We start from the raw sequence: 26,945 nt of genomic DNA on the forward strand, positions 1-26,945 counted from the left end.
GGGCCTATGCCAACGTCATGGAATTCCACAAGGCCAAGTGCAAGGTCCTGCACCTGGGTTAGGGCAATCCCAAGCATAAATACAGGCTGGGCAGAGAATGGCATGAGAGCAGCCCTAAGGAGAAGGATTTGGAGGGTGTTGGTTGATGAAAGATTCAACATAAATTGGCAATGTGTGCTTGCAGCCCAGAAAATCAACAATGTCCTGGGCTGCATCAAGAAAAATGTGTCCAGCAGGTCGAGGGAGGTGATTCTGCCCCTCTGCTCTGCTCTTGTGGGACCCCATCTTGAGTACTGCGTCCAGTTCTGGGACCCCAATACAAGAACATGGAGCTGTTGGAGTGGTCCCAAGGTGGGCCACAGAGATGATGAGAGGGCTGGAGCACCTCCCCTACAAGGACAGGCTGAGAGAGCTGGTGCTCTTCAGCCTGGAGAAGAGAAGGCTCTGAGGAGACCTTATAGCAACCTTCCAGTACCTGAAGGGGCCTGCAGGGAAGTTTTTACAATGGCAAGTAGTGATAGTATGAGGGGAAATGGCTTTAAACTGGAAGAGGGCGGAATTAGGCTAGATATTAGGAATCAATTCCTCACTGAGGGTGATGAGACATTGGAACATGTTGCGAGGCCATGGATGTCCCCTCCGTGGAGGTGCTCAGTGCCAGGCTGGGTGGGCTGTGAGCAGCCTGCTCTACAGGGAGGTGTCCCTGCCTGCAGCAAGGGGTTGGAACTGAATGGTCTTAAAGGTCCCTTCCAAACCAAACCATTCTATGATTCTATGAAGTACTGATCGATACAGATCTCCCTCTAGATACCGTGGATGTGTGACAGAGACAGATATCCACAGATACCAGCACCGACGCCAGCACCGGAACATGCTGTATACACAGATACTGCAGATACCTATCTAGATAAAACACAGATAGCCATAGATAACGCAGAGGACAGGTTTGCATCCGCTGTGTACGCGGACAGGGAGAGGCAGGCGCCTATGTCCGTAGCTGTGTACAGCCACCTCCAACAGCCCCGCCGTCCCGGGGCCGCCACCCGGCAGAGCGGAGCCACCCAGAGGCGGGGCAGAGCCTGGGCCGGGCCGGGCGGAGCGGCGCCTCGCGCCGTTGTTTGTCCCTGCGCTGCCCCCATAGCGGCCGGGGCAGGGCGGCGCGGGGGCGGGTCTCCATAGCGACATGGCCTAGGCCGGGCTCTGCGCTCGGCCCCGGCGGGACGAGGCCGGGCCGCGCCGCGCCATGGCCTCTGTGAAGGTGGCCGTGCGGGTGCGGCCCATGAACCGGCGGTGAGTGCCGGGCGCCGCGGGGCTGCCGGTAGCGCTGTGGGCTGGGTCGGCGGTGTGAGGAACTTTGGGGCGCTTCTCGGCGGACGTCTGCAACTTCGGGAGGGGAAACGGCTGGGCGGGCTGGAGCGCCGCGGGGCTCCATTTGGCGGGGTCCGATCGCGTGAGAGGCGAGCGTTGTGTCGGGCAGCCGGAGTCCAGCGGCTGAGCTGTGCGGGTCCGCGTGCGATCTTGTCATCGACACCCCTCGTTGTTAAACGTGGTTCGGATCTGCCTTTAACGCCGTCCTGCTTATCAATCTCTAACGTTACCCCTGGGCTCAGGTCGCACCAGGGGACGTTCGGGTTGGATAGCAGGAAGAATTCCTTCTCTGGAAGAGCGGGTGAGGCAGTGGCACAGGCTGCACGTGGAGCACGGTCACTGTCCATGAACAGTTTCAGTTCCAGAAACACGTAGGTGTGGTGCTGAGGGACATGGCTTAGTGGGGAACACTTGGACTAAATGGGCTTGGAGTTCTTTTCCAGCCTTGGTGATCACAGAATCGCAGAATCACCAAGGTTGGAAAAGACCTTCAAGATCATCTAGTCCAATCATCCACCTGTCACCAGTAGTACTCACTAAATGCTCACTAGATCCCATGGTTCTGTATGCATTTCAGCCTCCAACAACAGGCAGCGTAGGACTTCAGAGTGTTGGTAAGCGTGGAGAGGTTTGTGCTGAAGCTGTGATGTGCTCAGAGGTAAAAAAAAAAAGAGAGGAGAATGCGTGGCAGCAAATAGGGTGGCTGTGACAGGGGGGTGAAAACAACTAATAAGCCACAGGTGGAAGTCACCCAGCTAAAGGTCATCTAGACCAACTCTCTTGCAGTGAGTGGGGCACTTACAGCTAGATCATGTGCTGCTATAAGCTGAGGATCCCCCTGTTCTTCCTTCAGAAGTATTGCAAACTGTAAGGACCAGCAGTCTTATTTTTCCTTATACTGGTCTCCCTTGTGTCTGTCTTCTCTTAGCCATGCTTATCTTTATGGGTCATTGCTGTGAGGGCTGCAGTATTTTTCAGACAGAGGGCCTTTTTATGAGCTGAAAGGGACTTTCCAGTTGGGTGTTCGCTCTGCAGCGCTTGTTGCCAAAGTTTTTAACGTGCTGTTGTGGAGAGTTAAATTTAATCTCATGTGTGCCTGTAAATGTGCTATGGTTTGTTCTGAGCTTAGTCATACAATGCAACTTATGTCATGAGTCATTTTTAATTAGAGAAGACAGTGTTAATGAATAGTTATTGGGAAACTCCTGCGTTATGGAGCAGTTACACTGTATGGTGTAATAGTACTGCTAATGGTGTAATAAGTCATGAACAGGGGCCTTGGAATGAATCGTGTGACAGGGAGGGGTTTGTTTTCAGATTGCATGCTGTGCCATTGCTTAGTTGACAGGCTTTGGTTTCGATTTTGATGTTCCTTTTTTTCCTCTCCCTTCTGCTGTGATTTCGTTTTGCTGTTCTTTTTCACTGGCTTGATCTGAAAGGATTTTGATCATTTCAGTGCTATTGTCAAAGCCCTCGACTATTCTTCTGGAAGTTAACATCCCAAATCTATAGTGCAGAGGCTGTATCTCTGGATAACATAATAAAAGTGATATCTAATGACTTTATAGTCACTATTTTGAAATCAGTTGTGAGCTTGAGCTTGGAGGTTCAGTTACGTAATAATTCTCTATTTACTCTTTGCTTTCCCTAATTCAATACAAAATTGCAATGACATTTGTCCTTATATTTGCAAAATGGCTCAAAGCCTGTCAGCTGGCAGAAGAGTAGGTGTTCTTCATAGAGTAGAAGTTTGCGTGGAGCTCAGTTTAGGTGGTTGATGCATTTTGGCTCTCGCTAGTTTTGATTACTGTTAATCGAAACACTAATTTTCTAAAACAATCATTAGAAACGTTAAACTGTTGACTTGTAATTTGGAGGGCTTGACTGGAGGATCCCATACATTTCCTCTCAGAACACAGTTTCTCATCAAGATCCTTTCAGAATGTCCAGTAGCTGGACAGAATGATGAGATTACAGAGAGATGTGATAGTCTTCAAAGCACGCTGCTGCCGGCATACAGGCTGCCTTCACTGGGCAGCTGGTGGCTACTCACTGCCTGCTTAATGGCTGGGCCTTGGGGTCCTGTTAAGTTGAGCCCAATTCCAGCTCTTGTTATGTGCTGTATCTGCACAGTTCACGAATCCATTTGCTTCTAATTATTATTCCTCCTTGATTTCCTACTCTGGTAGCTCTACTCTATTTGGTTTTGGTTCAGGAAGTCATAGAGGAACACAAGGTCTTTATGATTTTGAACCTTTTACTTCTGTTTCTTGTATTTGTATTCAATATATTCCATTTTGTTATTGAATGTAATTGGTTGGATATACGAGGGGAGGATCATACGCAGTCTTTACCTGCAGAAGGTGCAGCTGGCATCAAAATATGCATTAGCCCTGCAGTAAATTCTTCTTCCTATGTGCTTATCAATTGCTCTTCATATTTTAAATCTTGATCAGCACCTTGGGAAATCTAGAACCAACATTGTGCTGCCTTTTAAAAATAACTACTTGCACAATCCATGCCTTAGTATCTGTAGCAGAGTTTTCAACAGCTCAAATTAATCTAGCAATGCAAAGGGCAGAGGTATAAAATAAGCTGCTTTGTTTCACGTGAAACTTGTGACTGGAGTGTTTTTAGCTGCAGCCGCAATAAACAAGGGGACAGTGAAGAGCCAGCTGGAACCTTCATTTCCTTGATGTTTACAAGTGATCCACACAGGACATGATGGGGCCTGTGAAACTTCTTAGCTATCTATGCTTGTTTGAGTTGAGATGTCAAAATGTTCCATCTTTTGCAAAATAAATGCTATCAGTGTAACATAGGGGGAGTGAGACAAGGTGAGGTGATAATGAGGAAGGACACAAGCTGAAAGACCTGTGAGGGGAGGTGAGGCTGTGGTGTGCCCGGGGAGGTTGTACTGTGTCGCACCTCATTCTTTATAAGGGGAGAGACTGAATCCAATGTAAATCTACTTGAATGCTGACTTGGAAAGGTGAACTAACTGTTCTGTATGTGACTTTTTAACTTTGCCATTTTTCACGTCCAAAACCTTGAACCCATTTAATGACCCTTTAGCAGATTTTTCCTTTGGGAATATTGTCTCATTAGATGCACTTTTTCTCCCATAAAATAAGCTCTGGATGTATGTGTGTGTGTATGTATCAGTGTATATGTACGTTATCATCACTGTGCTATTTCCAGTGTTGGTATTGGATCAGTGCATAAAGATTTGCGTTCAGATCTGTGTTCTTGGATCATGTGAAGTTCATGCTAAGAGGAATGGAGCTTCAAAATAACAGGTCTTGGTCTTGTGTGGGATGCGAATTGATGTTTTTATTTGCTATTTGCTATTTCTTCTTCAAGAAGAGATGCGACCTTCTTCTATCAAGAGATGTGAGCAGTAGAAAGAACTTTATTCTGCAACTTGGTTACACTCAAGTTTTCTGAATTGTAATGAGTGAAAGAGGGAAAGGAGCATCAGCATGACAGTGTGCACATCATCTGTCCTTAATCACTACCCTTTAGCTGACCAGAGAGAAGATGCACTTAGCAGATGGTTATGGTTGACATGATGATACCCTGTGGGTGTGCCAGCTTCCTACCTAAGGTTAACATGGTGGGAAGGTGTCACTATGTAGCAGTTGCTGAAGAACACAAGCATCTGTAATTATGTAAGAATGCCATGAAAGATTGTAGAGGCCTCAGCGATGGTAGTTTGGGACTGTTACTGCGGTCTGTAGTTTTGGAATGTTGAGCTAACCATGTGAGCTGGGAAACAGAGGTGCTGCGTTTTGTGAGCCCTTTCAGATGGCGTGTAGAGGAGTCAGGTCTGAGAAAGGGGTGCAGTAAGATGTGTCAGAAGGCTGCAAGCAGACCATGGGAAAACTGAGGAAGGGCTGGAGGACTTGCTGTTAAAGCAAATGAGGAAGAAACCACAGTAGAGCACAATGGGCTGACAGAGAAGTCTAGGTTATCAGTGACAAGAAGGAGGGGATAGAATTCTTATGAGCAGTGTAGTAGCATGGGATATGGTTGTATTTTCAGGGTTTTCTTGCTTAAGTCAAGTAAATATTAGATATTTGGTCTAGTGCCAGATCTGGAGGTTGGTGGCCCTGCCTGTGGCAGGGAGGGTTGGAACGTGATGATCTCTGGGGTGCCTGCCAACCCAAGCCATTCTGTGGTTCTATAATATGGAGTCCAGTCCTGTCTGGGTGGGAATGGAAGAAGCAGTGGCCATGATTGTGAGAAGTTTTAATGCCAAAGTTATCTTCACAGTATGCTGAGAACTTTGCAAGCCTAAAAGTGAGGATCTCTTTTCAGTGATTTAAATGACAAATGGTTGAGTGATGTGTCAGAGAAGTGATAAAGTGTGGTATTGGATGGCTGTGTGAAGGAGTGGGCTCTGATGAGTCCATGGCTTTAGCTAAGATAGGAAGTGAATGCCAAAGAGAGAAGTGAACACCAGGGATGATTGTTGGGCTGGGAACTGGGATGCTGCAGGTCAAGATATTCTAGAAAAACTGGTTGGGCTCTCTTAAGGCCTTTCTGCAATAGAAAACGTCAGCAGTGCAGAAGCAAACCAAAGCTTTGGTGTTCAAGCAGTAAAGACTGCCAGCATTCTCCAGTGTTGTTTCTTCAAAACTTCTCACCTGTATTAAAGTACATAGTTTTTGAACATCAGTGGCTTGTGCCTTGCTTCTCTCTTTTATTTCTGCACCTTTTTCCTCTGTGGTTAATTATTGAAGTTTTTCAGCTTAGAGGAGATGAATTTGAGCTTGTGAGTGTGGTGTGATCACAGCTCAGCTCCCGCTCGCAAATACATCACACAGACAAACAGAAGCTGCCTTCTGTGCTTCTCCTGATGAGCCCCCTTGTCAGTACCTTCTTAAGCTCTTTTTCTGGAACCTCATTATCTGAATATGCTTGGGAAAGATCCACAAAATGATTGGAATCATTAATTCAAAAAATATCGAGCTGTATGTGTACTTCACATTATGACTGCTGGAATAGATTACGAGATGCAAATCTAGGCTTAAATATTGAAAAGGAGAATTAAATATTTAGTTATGGCTCCTTCCTAGTGTCTTGGGAATAATGGAATTAAGCTAGTAATGCATCAGCTTAAACTGTATCTAAGGAATTACTGCTAATGAGATAGTTTAGGTGGTGGAAGAGCCAGTCTCCCATGGGGAATGAAAGCCCAAGCTGCTGGGAAGAGCTAATTCCTTTGAAGAAAGTCATTATAGGATGTGATCTCATGTGAATAGGAAGGTGAGAGGAGACTGAGGTGACTTAAGTAGCTCCTGTGTTTGCCATTCTGCCTCTGGCCTCCTTTGTGGAGTTTTTTGCATGGCTTTATGTGCAGAACCAAAACTGAACTGTGTACATGGTCTCTGATATCTTGCCATTTTCATGGCTGAAGCAAGATGTTTCAGAGAGGACGAGTCCCACCTGCAGACCTGTATCCTCACTTTGGTGAGTGGCAAAACTGGAGGTGACCTGACTGCTTCGGAAGGAGCTCTGAATGTTTGAGCACCATGCTGTGATCCAGTTAGTGAAGAGTTAATTCCTGGGGCTGGCACCTTACCTTGCATGAACCACCAGAGAACTGGAAGCCCACAGATAGCTCATTTTTCTGACCTTTTCAATGCTTAATACAAATGCCTTAAAGTTTTCCAAGCATGTGGGATTTTCACAATCACCTCCCTGTTTCTTCTGTTGCCTTCCATAGCACCAAAGGACAAAAACCTCCCAGCACTGATGTGGCTGGAGCGCAGCAGCAGCGTGGGCACGTGCAGCAATGTGGTTCAGTGCTCTCATTTACAACGTGAGCCTCCAAATCTTTATGATCTTAGGTATTTTCAACTCCAAAAGTTGGTTTTAGAATAGCGTTTCCTTGTTCATTTATTTCAGTATTACCAAATGCATTATTATCAGGTTACATCCGTGTCATATCACTAAAATGGCAAACAATAAAATATTTTCTTGCTCTGCTTTTTGTTGAAGGTGGGTATTGCTGGGGTGAACAGCAGGCTGAATTGAAGAGCAAAGTCCTCCTTGTGCTGCAGATACAAAGCCAGGGTTATTTGTTGAGGGAGGGATTATTAGAGTTATCTAACAGGAGAGCATACATAGCAATAGTGTCTTAATTACTGATGGACTAAAGGTCTTACTGTTGGACACTCAGGCACTTCAAGTATTGGATTTATGAATGCTTTTCTCCAAAAAGTAAATATGGAGCAGCATAGTGAGATATAGAAACATGGAGTGTACCGGTATGTTTCTGTTTGCTTATGTTTGAGAGATGTTTGTGCTTAGATAACTGAAGTCATTTGTTGTTCAACCCAGATTGCTTGTGTGCATCTCAGTTAAGGGAAGGAGTAACCAAAGAACAGCCCTATGGCTTACCTGAGAGGCTCATAGATGGGTGAGGTCAGGCACAATTTTTTACTGCAACATTTCTACTTAGAGGACCTCTTTCCCCAAAAGCCCAGGGCAGCCAATGAAAGGAAGCAGTCTGGTTTCTTTGAATCAAGCCTTGCTGTATGCAAGAGGTTAAGTTGATACTGTTTGACTTGGAATAGCAAGAGTAACAGCAGAACTAATCAGGAGAAACAGGATATTGAAAGCAAAATGCAGTGAGACTAAAATCCAAGAGTGCTAGAGAAACTTTCAAAATAATTACAACAGAACTCCAGGATGTCATTCACATGAACTTGGTTGCATCTGAGGTTGTGTGCAGCACTTACAGCTCACAGCTATGGAGGACCACAAGAAAGTAAGGCCACTGCCAAGCCTGGTCTGGCACTCTGTCTGTGCAAACCAGACAAATAGCCATCAAGATAGCTTACTAATATTATTTGGCTTATTATGTGATCATTGACCTCAGATATGTGGAAACGGTAGCTTTTTTTCTTTTTTAAACGAGCTGTTACTAGTGATTCAAAGTCTGCATGTGTGGATGTTGACTAGGCCTGAGTTGGTGGGAGGTCAGTTCTACCTGTAATACAGTTAAAAAGACACACTTAAAAAGCAGGTCAGGTACGTGATTTAATGCAGTGACCAGACTGTATTACCATGAGTGTGCATAATGTTCCAAGAAAAGCTGGTTATCATTTGACATAAGACAGCACAAGGACACCATGTGTTCATTTCCAGGAGAGCCTTACTGCTGGAGATTAAACTGCTGCATTTCAGTATTGTTGGTGAAATTTATTGTTATGACTAAAAGCATTTAATCTACATTGTCCTTCGTATAACAAGTGAAATGTGTGTACTGGTCTGTGAACTAAGGGACCAGGTCTGTTTCAGGAGATGTACGGTGTTTTCCCTCTTTCCACATTCTCTGTCACTAAGTTTATTATTCTGGTTTCACCCGCTTTGTGAAACATTTGGAGTGGCAGAACTCTCATTTAGTGATCTGCATAGTTTGCTGACTTCTGATCAACTGCTACCAAAGAAGGGAATAAACCTATCATTTTAAGCCAACAAATGGGCATTGTGATAGAACTGTTCTTTTGAAGCCTCAGGTATGTGCACCATGTTCTCTTCCTGAGTCACAATCACAGTCATGCCATAGGAGGCTATTTCTTCTTACCTGAAATCTTGGGATTGAATCCGATTGACTGACTTGCTCAGATTTTAATACTCAACAAAGTCATTGAGACTTTTTAAATTGATGGTTGGGGAAAAGTGCCCTTGACCCAAGTAGTGCTGAAGGTGTTTTGTCTGTGCAATATTTTTCTTTATTTTTAATGTGAACCTGTGTGTGTTTAAAAAAATAAACTGCCTTTAAAAAATGCACTTTGTAGGAACGTTTCAATAAGCACTGAAGAAGTTAATAACAGAAAACTCCAGAGAGCAGAAAGAAAATTAGGAATTCTGTGGCATTTTTGTTATGATCAACTTTACTTCTCTTGTGATTTGTAACAAAGCCATCCTCATGTAGTGGGGGTTTTGATTTGACATTTTAAAGCATGGAATTGAATCGAATATTTCTGTTTTTGGAGCCACTCAAACGAAGGGAAGTGCTTTTGGGCTGTGTGATTCAATGAGAGGTGAGGGCAGCGAGGTACAGTTAGTGTTACCAAGTGACAAGAAGCCAAGTTCCTTTTGTGACACATTGTGTTTGGTTTTTTTTTTAGTTAAATCTACCTTGAATTCTCCTGGTCATTAAGCAGCCCTCATGCTTTCACATTGTGACCCCAGAAATACACCTGCATAGTGAACAGAGTGATAAAATAGGAAATCCATAGCATTGTGCCCAAAGTGTAAATAGAAGGAAAAAAGGAAAGAAAAGCCACTGAGTGTGGTTGAGTTGCTTTAACGAGTTCTCAGACTGTGTTTTTCAGTAGTTGAAAAACAAAATCACACATCTGCTCTTCAATAAAACCCTTTCCAACAGGTAGTCCATTAGATGTCCACAGTGAATTTCCAAGAGTGTATTCTTTTGGGCCTCTTTTCATTTTGTCATAGAGATGCTCAGCAGCAGCTTGGGAAGTACCTGCATCATACAGACTTGTGTGTGGGCTGAAGTGGTCTTTGGAAACACTGTATTTGCGAAAATTGCTGGCACTTCTGTTTCTATGTTTTTTGGTTTTCCCTCCTGCCCCATGGCAGAAATGCATTGCTTTTTTCTGTTCTTTTCCTCAGAGTCACCTCTGACAGATGCTATGGTAACCACAGCAGATTAATGTGGTATCAGTATCATGATTTTCTGATGAGATAAGCTGTAATAAATGCTCTGATGTCTGAATAGTGCAGACCAGACTAATAAAAACTTCAACTGGAGAACCTTAGAGATGAACTTGGAAGAAGACCAAACACGTCTTGCTTCTTTGTAATACTTCCATTCTTCTTTTATATACAAGATAACAGTGCTTTTCCACATTCCACTCCTTTCTTTCCATGGGAGGATCTTCAGGAAGCCTTGTGGAGGACGAGATAAATGATGTAAAGCAAGGAGGTTGCCTTGAAATGTGGAGATACTGCCCACGTTTTACTTGGATTAGGTACATATGGAAAACTTCATGTGCAAAACTTCTCATGTCTTTGCTCTGACAGTAGGTGGGGAATATAAGGGAAGGAGAGAGAAAGTTGACTTGGAGATACCTACGTTATGTTTTCTCTTCAAGAAGTAATTGGTCATCTCTCTCAGACATATTTTGTGGTGGTTCTGTTTGTAGCCAGGAGTTGGACTCTAAGTTCTTTGTGGGTTCCTTCTTACTTGGGATATTCTGTGATTCTTCCATGAAACTGCTGCAGAATCACCTTGAGCTGAGGCAGTTCTTACTCATTTGCATCCTCTTGGACTACATTTAGTAACTTCTCTTTAACACAAATGAACTGTTTGTCAGATTATCCTGTTATAAGAGAAGTACGCTAGTTTTTTTAAGCATATCTTGGTACTGGTAGTTAGCAGTAGCAGAGTGTTCATGTAACGCTGGGCTGATGAATTTCCTGGTATTTATGCCAAGGAGCTTGCCTGCTGGATCACATTGCGGTTTGGTTGAGAGCCAAGGGATCATGGGTTATAAATTTCATTCCCTTGTGATTCTGGTAGTCCACGTGATGCATGAAACAACAGCAAAGAAAGCCTGCAGGCTACCCTGAAGCAGGTCAGGCTTCAGGGGAATCAAATTCTCTTAAACTGTCAAAGTATTAATTGTGAACTGATTTTGGCAGCTGGCCCCTTGTTGTGGCCTGGTAAAGGAGAGGATGCACTTTTTGGGGCTGTGTTCTTGCTCCTGTGGCTGGCATCTCCAAGCTGAGCTGCAGTTGGGGTCCTCCAGCCCTGGATGCTCTTGGGTGGGTTTCTAGAACTGAAATACAGCTGCTTGCTATGCAAACCTTTAATGGTGGTAGAATTAACAGTCACAACTTTCTGAAGAGAGTAGAGTTATCTTGTGAACTGCATAGAATGATTGCCTGGAAGTGACTGCCTTTGTGCAAGCAATTGTTTTTTTTATGGGATCCTCTCAAGCTCTTTATGTGTACAATAAACTGTACTCATCCATCTGATATGAAAGTGAAGCTTTAGTATCTGACTTTAATGCTTTCTTGTGTCAGTTCTTCCTTCGTCTTTCAGGTTGCCCCATTGATTCTGATCAGAGTATTCCTGTTTCATATTGTTCCTGCTTTTCACCTTCCCCTACAAAAATGAAAATCCTAACATGTTGTTTTTCCTTTTTAAGTTCTTTTTGTTGTCTGGTCCTTTCTGACATGCTTTTTTCTTTGCTTTGGAACCCTTAGTTTTCAAAAACATTTAGTGGTATTATCAGTGTTGATGATTCGAGGCTTCTCAGAAGGTTGGGCTGTCCATGGGGGGGTTTTAGCCTTTAAACACTTGGTACCACTTTTTCACTATTGAGTAGCATTGGGTTTTGTACTGTGGAGAGCTGGCTGGGTCCAGGACAGAAAGCAGAAACCCCATTTAATGTTTCCTCTTGTCTAAAGTATGAAGGAGCTCGGATAGGAAGCAGTGTTCTAGGCACAAACTTCTGCCCACGTGGAGTTCTTCCAGACTTCCTACAGGAACACGCTTACAAAGTTATTTGAAGCATTTTCATAAGCTGGGCCATTTAATTGGGCTAAGTTGCTCATTACACCTTCTGTATGCAATTAGTGACAAGAAGAGGCTGTTCAGTGAGTGGGGTGAGTAGTATCTATGCACAGGCTGCATTGCTGCCATAATGAAGACGGCTATTTCCTATTAAAAATACCATTGGAAGCTCCTTTCCCTATTACCTATGGTGGTATCTGATTCTCTTAACTATAGACTTAGTAAAAGATACTGAGGTTGACGTGGAAATGACTAAGGCATCACTAAAGGCATGCCTCTAATGTTTTTCTGTGGTAGATCTAAATTCACTTGTGTAATTATAGCTGCAATTATTACAATTATATATTTTATTAGCTTAGAAAATAACTTAATGTGTTGATATTTAAGTAAGCACTTTTATTCACTTAATATTTATTCATGAATGTAGCTTTAGAAAATGGCTTTTGCTTTTCTTAAGAATTTCTGCTGGAAGACTGTTTGTGGGTACAGATGTTTGTGGGTACAGGGTGACTGCAGTCAGCTGGTGGATGCAGGAGAATCAGGTGGTCTGGTGGCAAGGAAAATGTCACAGCAAAAAGCTTCAGCTCAGGGAGGTGACTGTCCTCCTCTACTTGGCTCTAGTGAGGCCTCATCTGGACCTGCTGTGTCCAGGGCACAGAGCTCTTGTATCAGGTGCAGAGGGCCATTAAGGTGATCAGAGGGCTGGAGCACCTCTCCTGCGAGGAAAGGTTGAGGGAACTGGGCTTGTTCAGCTTGGAGAAGGCTCTGGGGAGACTTCAGTATGGCCTTCCAGTATTTGAAGGAGCACATAAACAGGAGGGGGAACGGCTGTTTATGAGGGTGGACAGTGATAGGACAAGGGGGAATGGTTTCAAACTGAGACAGAGAAGGTTTAGTTTAGACATGAGGAGGAAGTTTTTCCCCCAGAGGGTGGTGAGGCACTGGCACAGGTTGCCCAAGGAGGCTGTGGATGCCCCATCCCTGCAGGCATTCAAGGCCAGGCTGGATGTGGCTCTGGGCAGCCTGGGCTGCTGGTTGGTGACCCTGCACAAGGCAGGGGACTGAACTGGATGAGCATTGTGCTCCTTTGCAACCCCGGCCGTTCTGTGATTCTGTGATTTTATGATTTCCATTTCATTTGGTGTAGGTGTATATGCAGTAGTTTCTGAGGTACCGTGCAGTATGGTAAAGCTCACGTTAGTGCTTTAAAGCCCTTTGCTTCCTTTTGTACCAGTCAGCCCTATGGGTTTGTCAGGTGATGCTGGAGTTGGAGTGTCTGTTAGCATTTGAAGAGCCAGGTTGTGCATGACATGATACATAGCGGTCTTTCACTTTTTGTTCCTGCTCTTTTTGTGTGTGTGTGCAGGAAATATGCTCAGGACTATCATTCAAGAGCAGCCTGTGCTGCTACTTTGATTAGGTATGAGAAAATCCCATCTCTAGCAAGCAAATGTAGATGTGCAGGTGTTAGATGCTGAGCTAACATTTCTTATGATGCTTTTGAGAACAAACACTTGTGACACACGTGTGCATGCATGACAACACTGCTGTGGAAGTGGGCTGTGTTTCTTTCTGGGATCATTGTATTCTCAGAGGCAGCAATCTCATGCAGCAAACACTTGGTAGCAGAGTCTCTCACTTGTGCTGCCAAGCATCACATTCCCAAAACACCTTGGGTACCCCACTGCTAAGTGAGCTTAAACCATGAGTGTGTTGTGGGTGTAAGACCGAGTCCCTGTTACCTAGGCCATATGGATGGGATATCTACTAATATGGGGGTGGTTACAGCTAAGGTTCATCGTACAGTGTTCTATTTTGAAACTCTTCAGAGCCACTTAATTGACTTCACTGAGCTTTGGATCTTCAAATTAAGATCCCACCACTTAGCTGACTCGCAGAGTCAAACTTCTGAAGCAGTTTTCCCCAAGCTGCCTCTCTGCTTCTAGATGAGGGGATCTGGATTTGGAGGCAAGCCCAAGTACTTCAAATATATCCCACAGCAATAAATAAACATTTCTCACAGCAATTAAAAATGAGTTCACTTGATTAATTGACTGTGGCAAGTAACTTATTGAATGAAAATGTGACTGTGGATGATCATGATACGTTTTCTTTAATGTACTCAAGCTTTGCTTGTATTTTCAGGGAGAAAGATCTCAATGCTAAGTTTATTATTTCAATGGAGAAAAATAAAACGACAATCACAAACTTGAAGGTGAGTAAACAATTTAAAGAAGACAATATTAACTGAATAACTGCCAAAAGATGACTGCATGAAACAGTGGTGCTTACTACATTATGGAGAACAGCCCTTAGTTTTTGAATTTTGAAGTAATCCTTAGGGGTCAATGTATGACAACGTACTGCAGCTTTTTGATAGCCAGTCTGCAGGCTGTATCTCTTAGGTTTATTGCCATGAGTGTTACTTAGCTGAAAGATGAGAACCTAAAGTAGAAGAGAATTACATGCCCAGTAGCTATTAAACCTTCAGTTTATCTGTAGAAGCAGTCTCCTGGAATTCCCATGTAACTAAACACAAAGTACCCATTGCTTGCTATAATATTTTGATTTTATATTTTAACATTTCTCTTGCCAAGAGAAATCATGCAAACCAAATAGATTTTTGCAAGATAGTTTCCAATGACAAATATGCAAAAAGGAATTTCGGTGCAGTTTGTTCAGGCAGATGGATTTGGGTGGCAGTGATTATTGCTGAAGTGCTTCACTAACTGTCATGTCTTGAGAAAATGATAGCATAAGCAACAGGTATGTAGTGCTGTTTTAATGAGGGCTCTGTACTGAAATGCTGATCACGGTGCAAAGGTTTCTGGCTCCTATTAATTAGAAGTGTAGGAAGATCCCTCAGTATAATGTGGCTAAGCATAAGAATTGTGACAGGAATATACTGTTGTGAGCAGTAAGCTAAAATCCAAAGGATTCCTGCTATGCTGTCATGTAATGTGACAGTCCTTACTTCTGAGCCGTGCACGTTCTTTCACTGTTGTTAGAATAATAGGCTAGCCTTCATGGCAGATGTCTTGTTTTGTAGCCTCAAGTTGCGTTTGCATTCAGATCAGTTGTTAAAAAATGTTTTTAATGATGTCATCAGCATGTATTGTACCAGTTCATTTTCTTTTCTTTTATAGATACCAGAGGGCGGTACTGGCGATACAGGAAGAGAAAGAACTAAGACCTTTACCTATGATTTTTCCTATTTCTCTGCAGACAGTAAAAGTCCCAGCTTTGTTTGTCAAGAAACGGTAAGATTTCCAGTTAAAAAGAAGTTGGTTTCTTCTTCCCTCCCCCACCCCACTCTGTCTCTGTGGTAAAAGCATTATTGAAACTTCTTTCCACTGGAAGTGCTTCCCTCATAATTTAGAAATTCCCTAAATGCCTGGGAGTTTGAATGTTTTTCTCTTTCCTTGTCCTTGTCCTTTTCCTTTTCCAACTTATTTAACATGGTTAAATGCTGTGTTTTCTAATACAGCAGGCTAAATGCCTTCTCTTGTCTGGTTTGTCTTGTAAGGTCAAGCTGGACAGCTTCTCTGAGCTGCTTTGTGAAAGGAGGTATTAGGTTTGTTTTGGAAAAGCTTTTTGAAAAAAATGACTGTAGAGCAGCAAGCATATATCTTTAATTCAGTTAGACAGAAACATTCTTCGCTAGTTGAAATGCCCTTTTTTTTTTCCACAAAAATATTTGGTACACACTGAAGGACCTGCTTGTCATAGTTTCTTCCTTCTCGTCCCTTGAGTATTCGGCTTAGGAAAGTACAAAAATGCCTTTCTTCCTGCACATACAGAATAGAAAATCCAACTTTGAATGATACACAGGTTAGAACAGGTTGGCCCACCCCGACCTAGCATTTCAAGTGGACATCTTTACTATTTCACATTCCCAAATATATTTATTGAGTAAATTTCAAGTTTTTGGTTATTATTATCTTCTCTTTTGATTTGTGGAATGTGGAAATGTGAGCTGAAAATCTGAGTCTTTCTTTCCCCATAAGGTGATGTAAGGGTTTGCTGCTGGATATGCTGTAAGTCAAATGACTACATTTGTTTCTTATCTATTCTGTAATTCCCAAATTCAGGGATATTGGTGTGGCTAATCCTAAAAAGCCTCAGAATAGAACTAAGAAGAGGAAACAAAAAGTTGAAGCCAATTTAAAATATTTAAAAGAACAGTGACTAAAGTGCTTGATTAGGAATTTATACTTGACATTTCTCTTCAAGCATCAGCATAAGCAGGAGATGATCATATTTCCATAATCCTCTTTATTTCATAAAGTTACAAACCCAGTGGTGCATGATCTGGACATTTGAACACTTTTTAAAACTTTATGAAGTAACACAGTTTTTGCTATATTCTCTGAAACATCAAGAAGAATTTACTTGAGATTGATGTAAAAGTATCTTAATTGCTTTAGTGCTGCTGGACATTTGAGAAACACGTTTGTATGCAATGACTGGAATTCAAGTTTGTAGTGGGAAATTTAGTAACTTAAGGAAAAATCTACCTATGTAGGGATCATTGTAGCAGCCTTGAGCAACTTAAAATTTTATTTTACAGTCTGTGAGCTTTATGGTGCATAGTAGTAGGATGCTAAAATAAATCCTAAACACAGCCTAGATGTCCAGTATTCTGCTGTTACAGTGTGTCCCGTGATGCCAGGCTCTGCTTCCTTGGTCCGTACTGGCAAGGATAACTTCTGTTACTCAGTCTCAAAGAAGTTGTCATCCTATATTAAGCACGGTAATTATAATGTGTGAAAACAAAAGGGATGTTTGAACAATGGAAGTGCGTTTTTTTGAAACAAAAGCTGCACAAGCTATTATTTTGGTTGTGTGATTCATTCCACATTTAATTGGAAGGCTCTGTAGTTAAGCTCTTATCGAGTTGCTGCAGAGTTTCCAGTTTACTGCACCAGTGGTGTAGAAGAAGGGCGCTTTCGTTCACGTTCGTTTTGCCTGGAATAAAATTGATCTTGACTGTTGGTAGTGTGCTTTGTTTGTGACTGTTGGGTTTTTCCATTTGAACGGCAGAGAAATAATACAGAAATTCTGTCTAATATGACATGCTCCATTAATATGCCTCGTAGATGTAAAGTATGCTTTCATATTAAAAAATTAGAGTAGGAGTGGCAATCTGCCATCCAGCCACTTAGTTTGTATTCACACATTCACATGGGAGGAACAAATAGCACTTTGATGAGCTTACTGACCTTTTGTGACAAAACACTATTGCAGTCATTTGTCCTGAAGAAATTAAATCCTAACAGTGTATTTCCTTCTAACCTGTGCGTTAAGTCTGTGTTCAGACCATGCTGCCCGTAACTAGCTGCCAGTGTACTGCTCCAGATTGTTGAGCAAGGTATACACAGATTCTTAACAGGGAAAATACATAAAGCTGAGCAGACACGTGGCTCCCATTTAACACCATCTAGAATGACGAGAAAGGAGAAAGAACTCAAGTTATGGCCTCAAGCTGGACCAGGGGAGATTCAGGTCAGATGTTAGGAATAAATTCTTCTCAGAAAGAATGGTCAGGTGCTGGAATGGGCTGCCCAGTGAGATGGTGGAGTCACCAGCAGTTGAGATGTGTAGATGTTGCACTAAGGGACATGGTTTAGTGGGGAACATTGGTGGTAGATGGACGGTGGTTCTATGATTGTACTTTCAGCATGATGAGAAAACAGAAGGGAAGCTTTTTCTTACAAGTGCTAATTTTCTGGGTAGGCATGGATAAGAATAGTGCAATACTTCTTTATGAAGCCTGGTGTTGAGGAAAGCCCACAAACTTCATGAAGGGGGAAAGGAAGAGACTTTTGAATCTTTGCTGTAAAAGATGCATAGGGAGAACTATTCTGTGGGAATAATGATCTTATGCTTTTGTGACCACAGGAAGATGGTTAATGGTAGCCTATGCACCCTGGAGGGCTTATGGCTTAGTCCTGAAATGGCTGCAGGATGTAAATGCAGGTGGGAATTTCAGCAGAGCTGTAGTCAAAACAGTAATGCGTAAAGGCTTAATCCAGCTGGTGAGGAAAAAATGGCTATAGAGAAAGGGATGAAAGGGAAAAATCAATGTAGCAAGTACACAGGAGAGAGAACTGTACTGAGCTGCTGCTTCTCAGATGGCAAGAGAAAGGGAAATTGTGCTTTGGCTGATCCTTGTACTCTTCCTATTAGACAAGCATTACTGATTACAACATTGTAGCTTCTTTGCTCAAGGGAAGATCAAGTTAAGTATTACATGGGCTGGCTTGCAACTCAGCATCAATGATTAAGGAATTACTCAGTGCTCCTCCATGAGGAGTGGCGTGATTACAGTGAAGGTATGTGCATGTGCCATTCAGTGTTAATAGTGACTTGTACGCTTTGATTAGTTCAAACCATGTGTATGGAGGAGTGACAGCCAAATCATAGGAAACATCTGTGAGATTTTTCTGAAGTTCATTTATGGGTTGGGAGACCTGTATTAATGTTTTCATTGAGAGAAAAATTGCACCATGTGTTACTTGGGCCAGTGAGGGTATGGGTGGAAGTGAAGGGTGATGTCAATGAGTGGTCAGGTACCTGGGGGGAGAAAGCTGAAGGCAGTGCTACAGAAAAAGGTGTTGAAGGCACTTGGTGAGAGCTGAATTAGCAGGTGAGAATGGGCCACCTATATTATGTGATGTGATAGAACCATAGAATCCATAGAACGGCCTGGGTTGGAAAGGACCACAATGATCATCTATTTTTAACCCCCTGCTATGTGCAGGGCTGCCAACCACCAGACCAGGCTGCCCAGAGCCACATCCAGTTTCTGAGGCAAATGTTTGTATTAAAAGGGAAGGGGCTAGCAGAGAAAAGAGGATCACTTAACATTGTAGAAAACGTGGCCCTGTTTGCTTAGGAAGTAATAATTCTTAAAAGCTACTTTCAGAATAACAGGGCCATTTTCTTTATAGACTTGGTTAAATTGTGCCAGAAAACCCACCGTGGAGAAGTGCTAACAGGATTGATAAACACCTCTTTTTGAGACCAAGGCAATATTTGCAGAGCACAGAGAGTTGGCAGAGATGCAAAAAATAAATAGATATTAACAGTAAGGAAAAGTGAAAGACATCTGAGATGAGCTGAAAACAAAGAGAGCTGCAGAAAGAAGAGTGTTTAGCTTTTTGTACTTCTGCAAGTCACATAGATCTCTGAGAGGAAAAAGAAGTAGGAAATACAGTGCTGCGTGGCTGTAAACTAAACACAACAGTAACATGTAGCAGTTTGATTAGAAGTACTTCTTTTCTGTCATGGAGTAAATATTGTTGGTTGATGCCAACGGCTTATTACATGGTAGCTGTGATTGTGATTACTGTGATTGTTGAATATTTGCTGTGCTGGACTGACAACAAAAAAAATTCTTTGTTTTTAGGTTTTCAAAAATCTTGGTACAGATGTGCTTAAATCTGCTTTTGAAGGTTATAATGCCTGTGTTTTTGCATATGGACAGACTGGATCTGGGAAGTCCTACACCATGATGGGAAATGCGGTATGTAGCACTTTGCAAATGTGCATTTTTGCTCTGTAGCAGTGCATTGGAGATATGCGTGTGTTTGATAGTGCTAACAAACTTTCCCTTGCATCACAACTTGTAGTAGTAGTAAGAGGTTTTAGAAGCTCTTATCTCCAGGTAAATATTTACCCCTGCAATAAGTGTCTTTAAGGGATGCTCTGTTACACTGAACAAAAAGCAATCATTTTCACTGTGTAACAGAACCAAATGTTTCAAGTGTTACCACTGATTTTCCATGTTAGACTTGAAGCAAAAAAAGAAGGTGCATTTTAAGTACATAAATGATCAATTTTCTTTTGAAGAAGTTTCATTATTAGCCTACTTTTGAAGGGTTAGAAGATTGAAACTCCTGCTCAGAAAAGGCTATCAAGTGTGGAGTAGGAACCGGGGTAAGAGTAGCTAAATGTAAGTTTCAGTAGGTAGATAATGCTGACTTTGAGTTTAAGGATTGCAGCTTTCTTAGCACTGCAGTGAAGACCCTGAAAAAGGGGGCAGGTGTGATAGGAAATGCACGTGGCAATCTGTGAGTGAGGAGCAAGAGGAGTTTCTTGCAGCTACCTCCAGAATGGCTCAAGGACAAGGACAGAAAGCCTTGGCAAAGCTGTTGGGAGTGGAGCAGTACAAGGAGCTGACGTACCCTGTTTGCAAGGCAGCCTTTACAAGTTTAATTCCCCTTTAATCCTTGGGAAAAAATACTTTTGCTCCCAGCAGAATTGAAAAAGGGAATATTGCCACTTGTCCTTCATTAGCTCACTCTTTGGAAATGCCACCTTGCACCTCCTTGAGTTCAGGAGAGTAAATTAGCTTTAAATCTTTTTCTTTCAGTTGTCAAAGAATAAGTGGCTTCACTATGGTAAGCAAAATAGGCTTTTGTAACCAGAAAAGATCTGATGACCTAGATGTGGATTTCTATTTTGGAAATTTATATGTGACATTTTTATGAGACTGCCTGACTATATGTAATGACCATAATCATCAAGACATGTTGCAAATGAATAGGTGCTGAAGTTTGTTTGACACTATTCGATAATAAAGGTCTAATCTTCTTGCCATGATACATAAATACTTTAATCTGGTTTTGTACAGTGTGTGTATAAAATACACTCAGCCGCCAAGTTAAATGCTTGAAAATTGATGGCCCTGTCAGAGACGCCGCGGTGCTGTAAGAAAACTTGAATTGGAAATAAATTTTCTTTTTCCCACTTCTCCTTAACAAATATGAATTCTAGTCTCCTTTTCCTTTAAATGTATGCTGTTCTTGGCTTTGGAAGGCTGCTTCCTTAACAGTGTGTGCCTCAGCTATTTCAAGAAGTCTGTGGAGCGGTCTTGAGCAGGGATACTGAAGTGGTTGGAGGTCTATAAAAATATGTTCTATCAGGAAAGTCTGACCTGCATATGCTGAGAAAGGAAGACTGTGGAGCAACAAAAGTCTTCCAAGATGTGAAAGGCTTCTACAGAAAGGAAGGGAATCATTTATTTTTTTATATTTTTTCCCGTTAGGTAGATGGACAAGCAACAGAATGTTTAAATTACAGTGAAGAGGTTTCTGGTTAGATAACACAGAAGGAAAACAAGCTTTTAATGAGAAAATTAAGTTCTGCAGTGGACTGTTTATTTTGGTTCTATCAACTTTAACAGTGAGAAATTCTATAGCCCTCCCCCCACCCCCCCCAAAAAATGAGATAGAGATGATAAGGTATACTTGATCCTACTTTGGAGCAGTAAGGGATGAAAAGGGAGGAAATGTTTAATTTTAATTTGTAATAAAGATTCTATGTTCTGTAAGATGTACATTTTAGTGACAAAGTGTACTGGGGAGTGTGTGCTCTTACTTTCTCATCACTATCCTGCCAGAGTTGACGTTATTCAATTAGAGTAGTATTTTCTATTTTAAGACTCTCCTTGCAACTACTGAATTGTGTCAGTAACTAATGGCTTGCCTAAAGCCTTATGATGGATCTTTCATGGTTTTTTTTTTCTCCTTAAACTGTAATTAAAACTATTCAGTTGTTTCCAAGCATGAGATGAAAGAAAGTTCTTTTAATTTCCTCTGTGTTCTTAAAAAAAAAAAAAAAAAAAGTGGTGGGAAATTCTAACACTGGGCTCTGGAAAATAATGGGAAAAGATGCTCTTGTGTTAACAAAGGCAGCCCTCAAAGTAAGCATTATTCACTTGTAAGTTTCTCCCTTTATCTGAAGGCTGTTTTATTCTGATTTGGTTGTTGCAAACCAAGGTGCAGTCAGAGGAAGATCTAGATATGCTTGAAGGAGAGAGTAGATAATTATTTGGAAGAATGAAGCCCAGCTAAGGAAGGACAAACTGGCTGTCATTAAAATCTTGGAGAAGGAAGCTAGGAAGAACGGAAAGTGGGGGGGAGAGCATGTGGGTGTGCAGTGATCTGAAATAACAGGATTGAGAGTGGGTGAAGAACCAGGTAGGAATACTGTCTGCACCAAGGAAATAAGGTGAGGAGCTCTGTGATGGCATCTGGGAGAACGCTGACAGAACAGAGAAGCTGAAGAATGAGAAAAGATGGGAGCAGTGTGGAAGCAGGCTGGAGTGACCTTGGAATGGGAGCAGAACAGAAGAGAAATCTTTGCCTGTGCAGTGCCTGTCTTGCCAGAGCCTGGTGCAGATGAGTCTGCTGTGGGTGTGTTTTCTGCAGTCAGATATCTCTAGAATCCCACTAGGAAAATTTTCTTGGATGCCTGGAGTGCCTGGGCTGTTTTCACGCTGGATGTTTGTTGTAGTTTGTCCTGATTTGCCTTCTTTCTAATTACAAGGCTACTAACTCTAATGAACATCATTTCTTGCCTTGGCAGCACATAGAATTAGAATTAGTCCATTGCATCAAGTCTGTGCTTTTTTGGACTGGAGGCAAATTGTAGCTGACAGACTGTTTTGTAAGCTATTCTGCTTTAGCAGCTCTGAGCCCAAAGCTCATCTGTATGCGTGTCCTCTGCCTTTGTTCACTCATTTCAGCTCTGGAGGAGTGTTAGCCTCTGCCTTTGTGGCAGGGAGGTCGGGAGCTCAGCAGATAGGTGGGTGCTGATGCACCTGCCAAAACCAGCTCTCCATGGGAGCATGGCAGCTGGGATCAGGGCTGTGTGGTTCTCATTCACCCCTCTGCTGCTGGGGAGACCTTGGCTTTGGCTGGGAAAGACGTTCACTGCAGATGTCTGCCAAGTCCATGGTGTAATGAGGTAGATGGAGGAATTAGACAGTTCTTACGTTGCTCTGGGGAGCAGTTCTGCCTTAAGTAGCTGGGGACGTTGAAACTTAGTGAGAGAGGTGACACATAGCCCAACAGTAAAGAATTGGAGCTAGGATGTACGTTCCTACATACATAAGAATTAAAGTGGCAAGGTGAATAGTGTAAAACGAGGGGCAGGAGAAGGTTTGATTCCTCCCATTGCTGTTTATGGGTGTGAAACAATTGATTCAAGATTTTATTTTTCAAAATGTATTTCACATGCATATGTAGCCTTGGGAATAAGAAGTGTTGTTGTTTCAGGGTGATGCTGGCTTAATACCTCGGATTTGTGAAGGGCTGTTCAGCAAAATAAGTGAAAAAACAAAACGGAATGAGGCGTCCTTTCGAACAGAAGTCAGGTAGGTCTTGGCATCTGGTAGTTTGCTATTTTATCATACTTGTTTCAGTTCCTGCAACCCCGTTTCACTTATCTCTGAGAAAGGCCAGTTTTTAAGATAACTTTCCATGCTTGGCCTCCGTCCTATAATTGATTTTTGTTGGCAGTCACAGTCAAAATGTGCAATACTTCTGAATTTGATCTAACAACTCTGTACTTTGCTTTATTTACCTGATGATGAAAATGCCTTTACTATTGGAAGGCATCTCTCTTATTTTACTATTTATTTAAGGCTGACATTAGGTGCTCTTGATCTTGCTAATGTCTGCTCCCTTTTGAGTTCTTGTTTTTTGTCCTCAAGGACGCAGCAGTCATTACTATCTTAAGCCGACTTTGGTTTTGCTTCCCCAGGCATTTCATCTTTCAAACTGTCTGAACATGCCTTTCATTTTCTTACTGAATCTTCATTCAGTCAGTGGTTTTTCTGGCCTTTACTTTCAGCTATTTGGAAATTTATAATGAACGTGTGAGAGATCTGCTCAGGAGGAAGTCATCAAAAACGAATAATTTACGAATCCGAGAACATCCCAAAGAAGGACCGTATGTTGAAGGTAGAAAGACTTCAAACATTGTGCATTGGATATTTTATGACCTTTGTATATTTTAAAGTGTTAGATCTAATTGCATGGTTGTTTTTTTTTCCTTTGAAATAAAGATGATGGTGGATATAGAACTTCCATTTGCTATAAAAGCACTAAATGTGAATAGCCTCATTTTCTAGTTCTACTTGCTTTCTCAGTTCTAAGATTACTAACTTAAATACAGTTTATCTGTTAAGTGAAACAAATTTCAAGTAATATTAAGAGGTGCAATTGGTTTTAAGAATTCATTGAATATGATTTATAAATCCATAATGTTTCAGATGGAATGAAGTAATCCAGTTGGCTTAATCCATCTTCTGCCACTGGAAGTTCCTGTCTCTTGAGAGATTATGCTTAAGCACCAAATATTTCAATAAGAATGTGTATTTTCTCTTGATTTACTGTAAACATATAAGTTTGCAGTTATTCACAGGAGATCTCATTCTTTTCCATAAGAGTAATAGAAAAAGCACAGCAATAAACACTGTAATTGCAGCATCACTTCAAAGCGATGGTAATTTGAGTCCTTTTGTTGGGAGAAAAAAATAAACCAGGTGCATGTATGGGCATACTGAATCACTGTACCTTTCTTTAGATTTGTCGAAACATTTAGTGCAAAATTATGGTGATGTAGAAGAACTTATGGATGCAGGAAATATAAACAGAACTACGGCTGCAACTGGAATGAATGATGTCAGCAGCAGGTCTCATGCCATTTTCACAATCAATTTCACTCAGGTAAAAATAATATATTAATGTATCTGCATTCAATAACTCATATGGTAATAATAAAACATACTTCTCAAATCAGCAAGTATGGGTGAATAGTGACTGTATGTTGTCTTCTGACAAGAAAGATAGGAGTACAAAAGTAGCGTTTTGGCAATCGGAAGCACCTTTATCAGTAATCACATCACTTAAAATTAACAGTATAATATGATTATTTAAAATGACTCTTAATAGATTTCGAGGAAATTCAGGCTGGAAATCGGAGCTAAATCAGTTTAAAAACAAAACAAAACATCTCTGTGGCCCAAATTATGGGGTAGAAATGTTGTCTGAGTGTTTTGTTACTGACTTTTCCTTTCTTACTCTAAGAAACCTATTTATATTTGTTCATATACTGGTGGAAAGTTGAACTTGTTTTTTTAGAGCACAGTAATCTTTTAATTTCTTATTTTTTTTAATATGCCATAAACTCCTAATTGCTACTTCCTTAAACTTGGAGATGGGAGGAGAACGTGAGTGTAGGTGTCTGTGTGTGGAAGCTGTAAGTTCAGATGTTAGTTGGAAGGCTAATGATATGAATGCAGCACATATTTGCAGTACAGCAGGTAAATGCCAACTCACAGTTGTTGGCACATGTGCATAAATGGCTTGGAATTGGAAGTGCTACAATTTCACAAAGTAACTACTTCTGTGGGAGTTAGAAAAAAAGTCACAGTAAATGCCTTTCTTTGACAATCCTAATATACCTGCCGTCCGATGCTCTGCTGCTGTGAGTAAAATTCAATGGCACGAATGAGGTGATTAAATTGAATTCAGTAAGATTTCAGAATTTTGTAGCTTAATACCTTTTTTTTTAAATTATTTTTAGGCTAAATTTGATTCTGAAATGCCTTGTGAGACTGTTAGCAAGATTCACTTGGTAGATCTTGCTGGAAGTGAGAGAGCAGATGCCACTGGTGCCACAGGGGTTAGATTAAAGGAAGGTGGGAATATTAACAAATCTCTCGTTACTCTGGGAAATGTCATCTCTGCCTTAGGTAAGTTATTAGATTTTGTGCTTTATGCTGTTGTGGGTTTGTTAATTGTTAAATACCGTTTTGGTAATTTACAGTTTTTATTTACACAAGTGCTGGAGTTAGGAACTAGATGATCTTTAAAGTCTCTTCCAACCAAAGCCAGACTGTGATTCTATGAAATGGTGACCTAGAATATATTCTGTGTTTGAAAATGAATGAAAGTGTATAACTGCTATTTTTTTTCTGTCCTCACATCACAGCTGATTTATCTCAGGATGCAACAAATCCTCTTTCAAAGAAGAAACAAGTATTTGTGCCTTACAGAGACTCTGTGTTGACTTGGCTGTTAAAAGATAGCCTAGGAGGAAACTCTAAAACTATAATGATTGCCAGTAAGTGTTTTTAAATGACTTTTTTTTTTCGCATCCTGAACTGTTCATGCTTAATAGGATTAGCTGTAAATATTTAGATTCCAGATGCTTCATTCAGGCAGAGCATTATTTACACATTTTAATTTTTTTCTTTCTTTGTGACTTCTCTAGCAACACTCTGTCTATACCCGCACTCTTACAGAACATCTCTTGCAGCAGTACAACTGTATGTGGTCTCATTATGTACATGGGAACAGTCTAATCTGTTCAGCAATGTCATGAACAATGGCAGTTGTGTTTCCAGAACCTGAGAATTTCATTTTTATGTTCAGGCTTTAAGGATTCTATGATTCTGTGATCTCTTTCTGGATGCATTATGTTTGGTCACATAACAAGGCTTTCAGATTGTATATGTACAGTCATTATGCATACGTAAGGGTCATCCAAATGTATGTGCAGTGAGCTCACTCTGACAGTGAGCTCGCTGCTGTGTTAGTCTATAACACACACACAGTGTAATGATAAGCTAATCTGACCAGCTGATCTTCAAATAATATCTCCTGTTTGTTCTTGTGATTCATTTGCGTTCAGGACAGCTCTGATATTTGTGATAAATGCACAAGCCTGGATCTAGATGAAGTCTTGTAATTCTCTCTATTTACACCTTTCCTCCACAGGTTGCAGCCTTTCATCCTCAGTTTTGTTTTGTTTTCAAAGAAGGGTTTTGTGAATCTAGTCAATATTAAGGTGTGAATCAGTTTACTTTTCCAAAACGTTGTTAGAATTAGTGGCAGAAACAGCCTGGTCTTTTTTGACATTGACATTCAGTGGGTAAGAATGTCATTTTTTGTTAACTTACTTTTTGAGTACAGCATTTTAACTTTGTACAGGCTTAATTATTCATGATCAGTCAACCAATTTCTCTTATAGCTTTCTTTTTACTTATAGGAAGCTCTGTAAGGATCACTTGATTTAAAAAACTGTGTATGGCATCTATTGCAGGGTTTTTCAACAGATTGGGATGGGAATCTCATTAAAAACCAACTATTTAAACTACTAAAAATTAGCATTTGAGAGGAGGGAAGAATTTGGGATGTCAGAGGTGTAAGCGTGAAGC

General features: G+C 41.4%; 1 protein-coding gene across 7 annotated transcripts in view; it reads left to right on the plus strand.

Moving 5' to 3' along the window:
* The first annotated feature begins 1,120 nt into the window (after window positions 1-1,120).
* Window positions 1,121-26,945, plus strand: part of KIF16B (kinesin family member 16B) — a 138,537-nt gene continuing 112,712 nt past the window's right edge. For 2 of the 7 annotated variants that reach the window (XM_048935468.1, XM_048935469.1), the window contains exons 1-9: window positions 1,121-1,290; window positions 14,075-14,144; window positions 15,076-15,189; window positions 19,341-19,457; window positions 22,996-23,093; window positions 23,573-23,682; window positions 24,308-24,450; window positions 25,310-25,478; window positions 25,718-25,849. In XM_048935468.1, coding sequence (XP_048791425.1) covers window positions 1,244-1,290; window positions 14,075-14,144; window positions 15,076-15,189; window positions 19,341-19,457; window positions 22,996-23,093; window positions 23,573-23,682; window positions 24,308-24,450; window positions 25,310-25,478; window positions 25,718-25,849 — 1,000 coding nt within the window. In that variant the 5' untranslated portion in view covers window positions 1,121-1,243. The remainder of the gene's footprint in view (window positions 1,291-14,074; window positions 14,145-15,075; window positions 15,190-19,340; window positions 19,458-22,995; window positions 23,094-23,572; window positions 23,683-24,307; window positions 24,451-25,309; window positions 25,479-25,717; window positions 25,850-26,945) is intronic. The other 5 variants (XM_048935474.1, XM_048935471.1, XM_048935472.1 and 2 more) reach the window with 3 other exon arrangements.

This window comes from Lagopus muta, chromosome 2 (genome assembly GCF_023343835.1).
Source record: "Lagopus muta isolate bLagMut1 chromosome 2, bLagMut1 primary, whole genome shotgun sequence".
In the NCBI taxonomy this organism is placed as follows: domain Eukaryota; kingdom Metazoa; phylum Chordata; class Aves; order Galliformes; family Phasianidae; genus Lagopus; species Lagopus muta.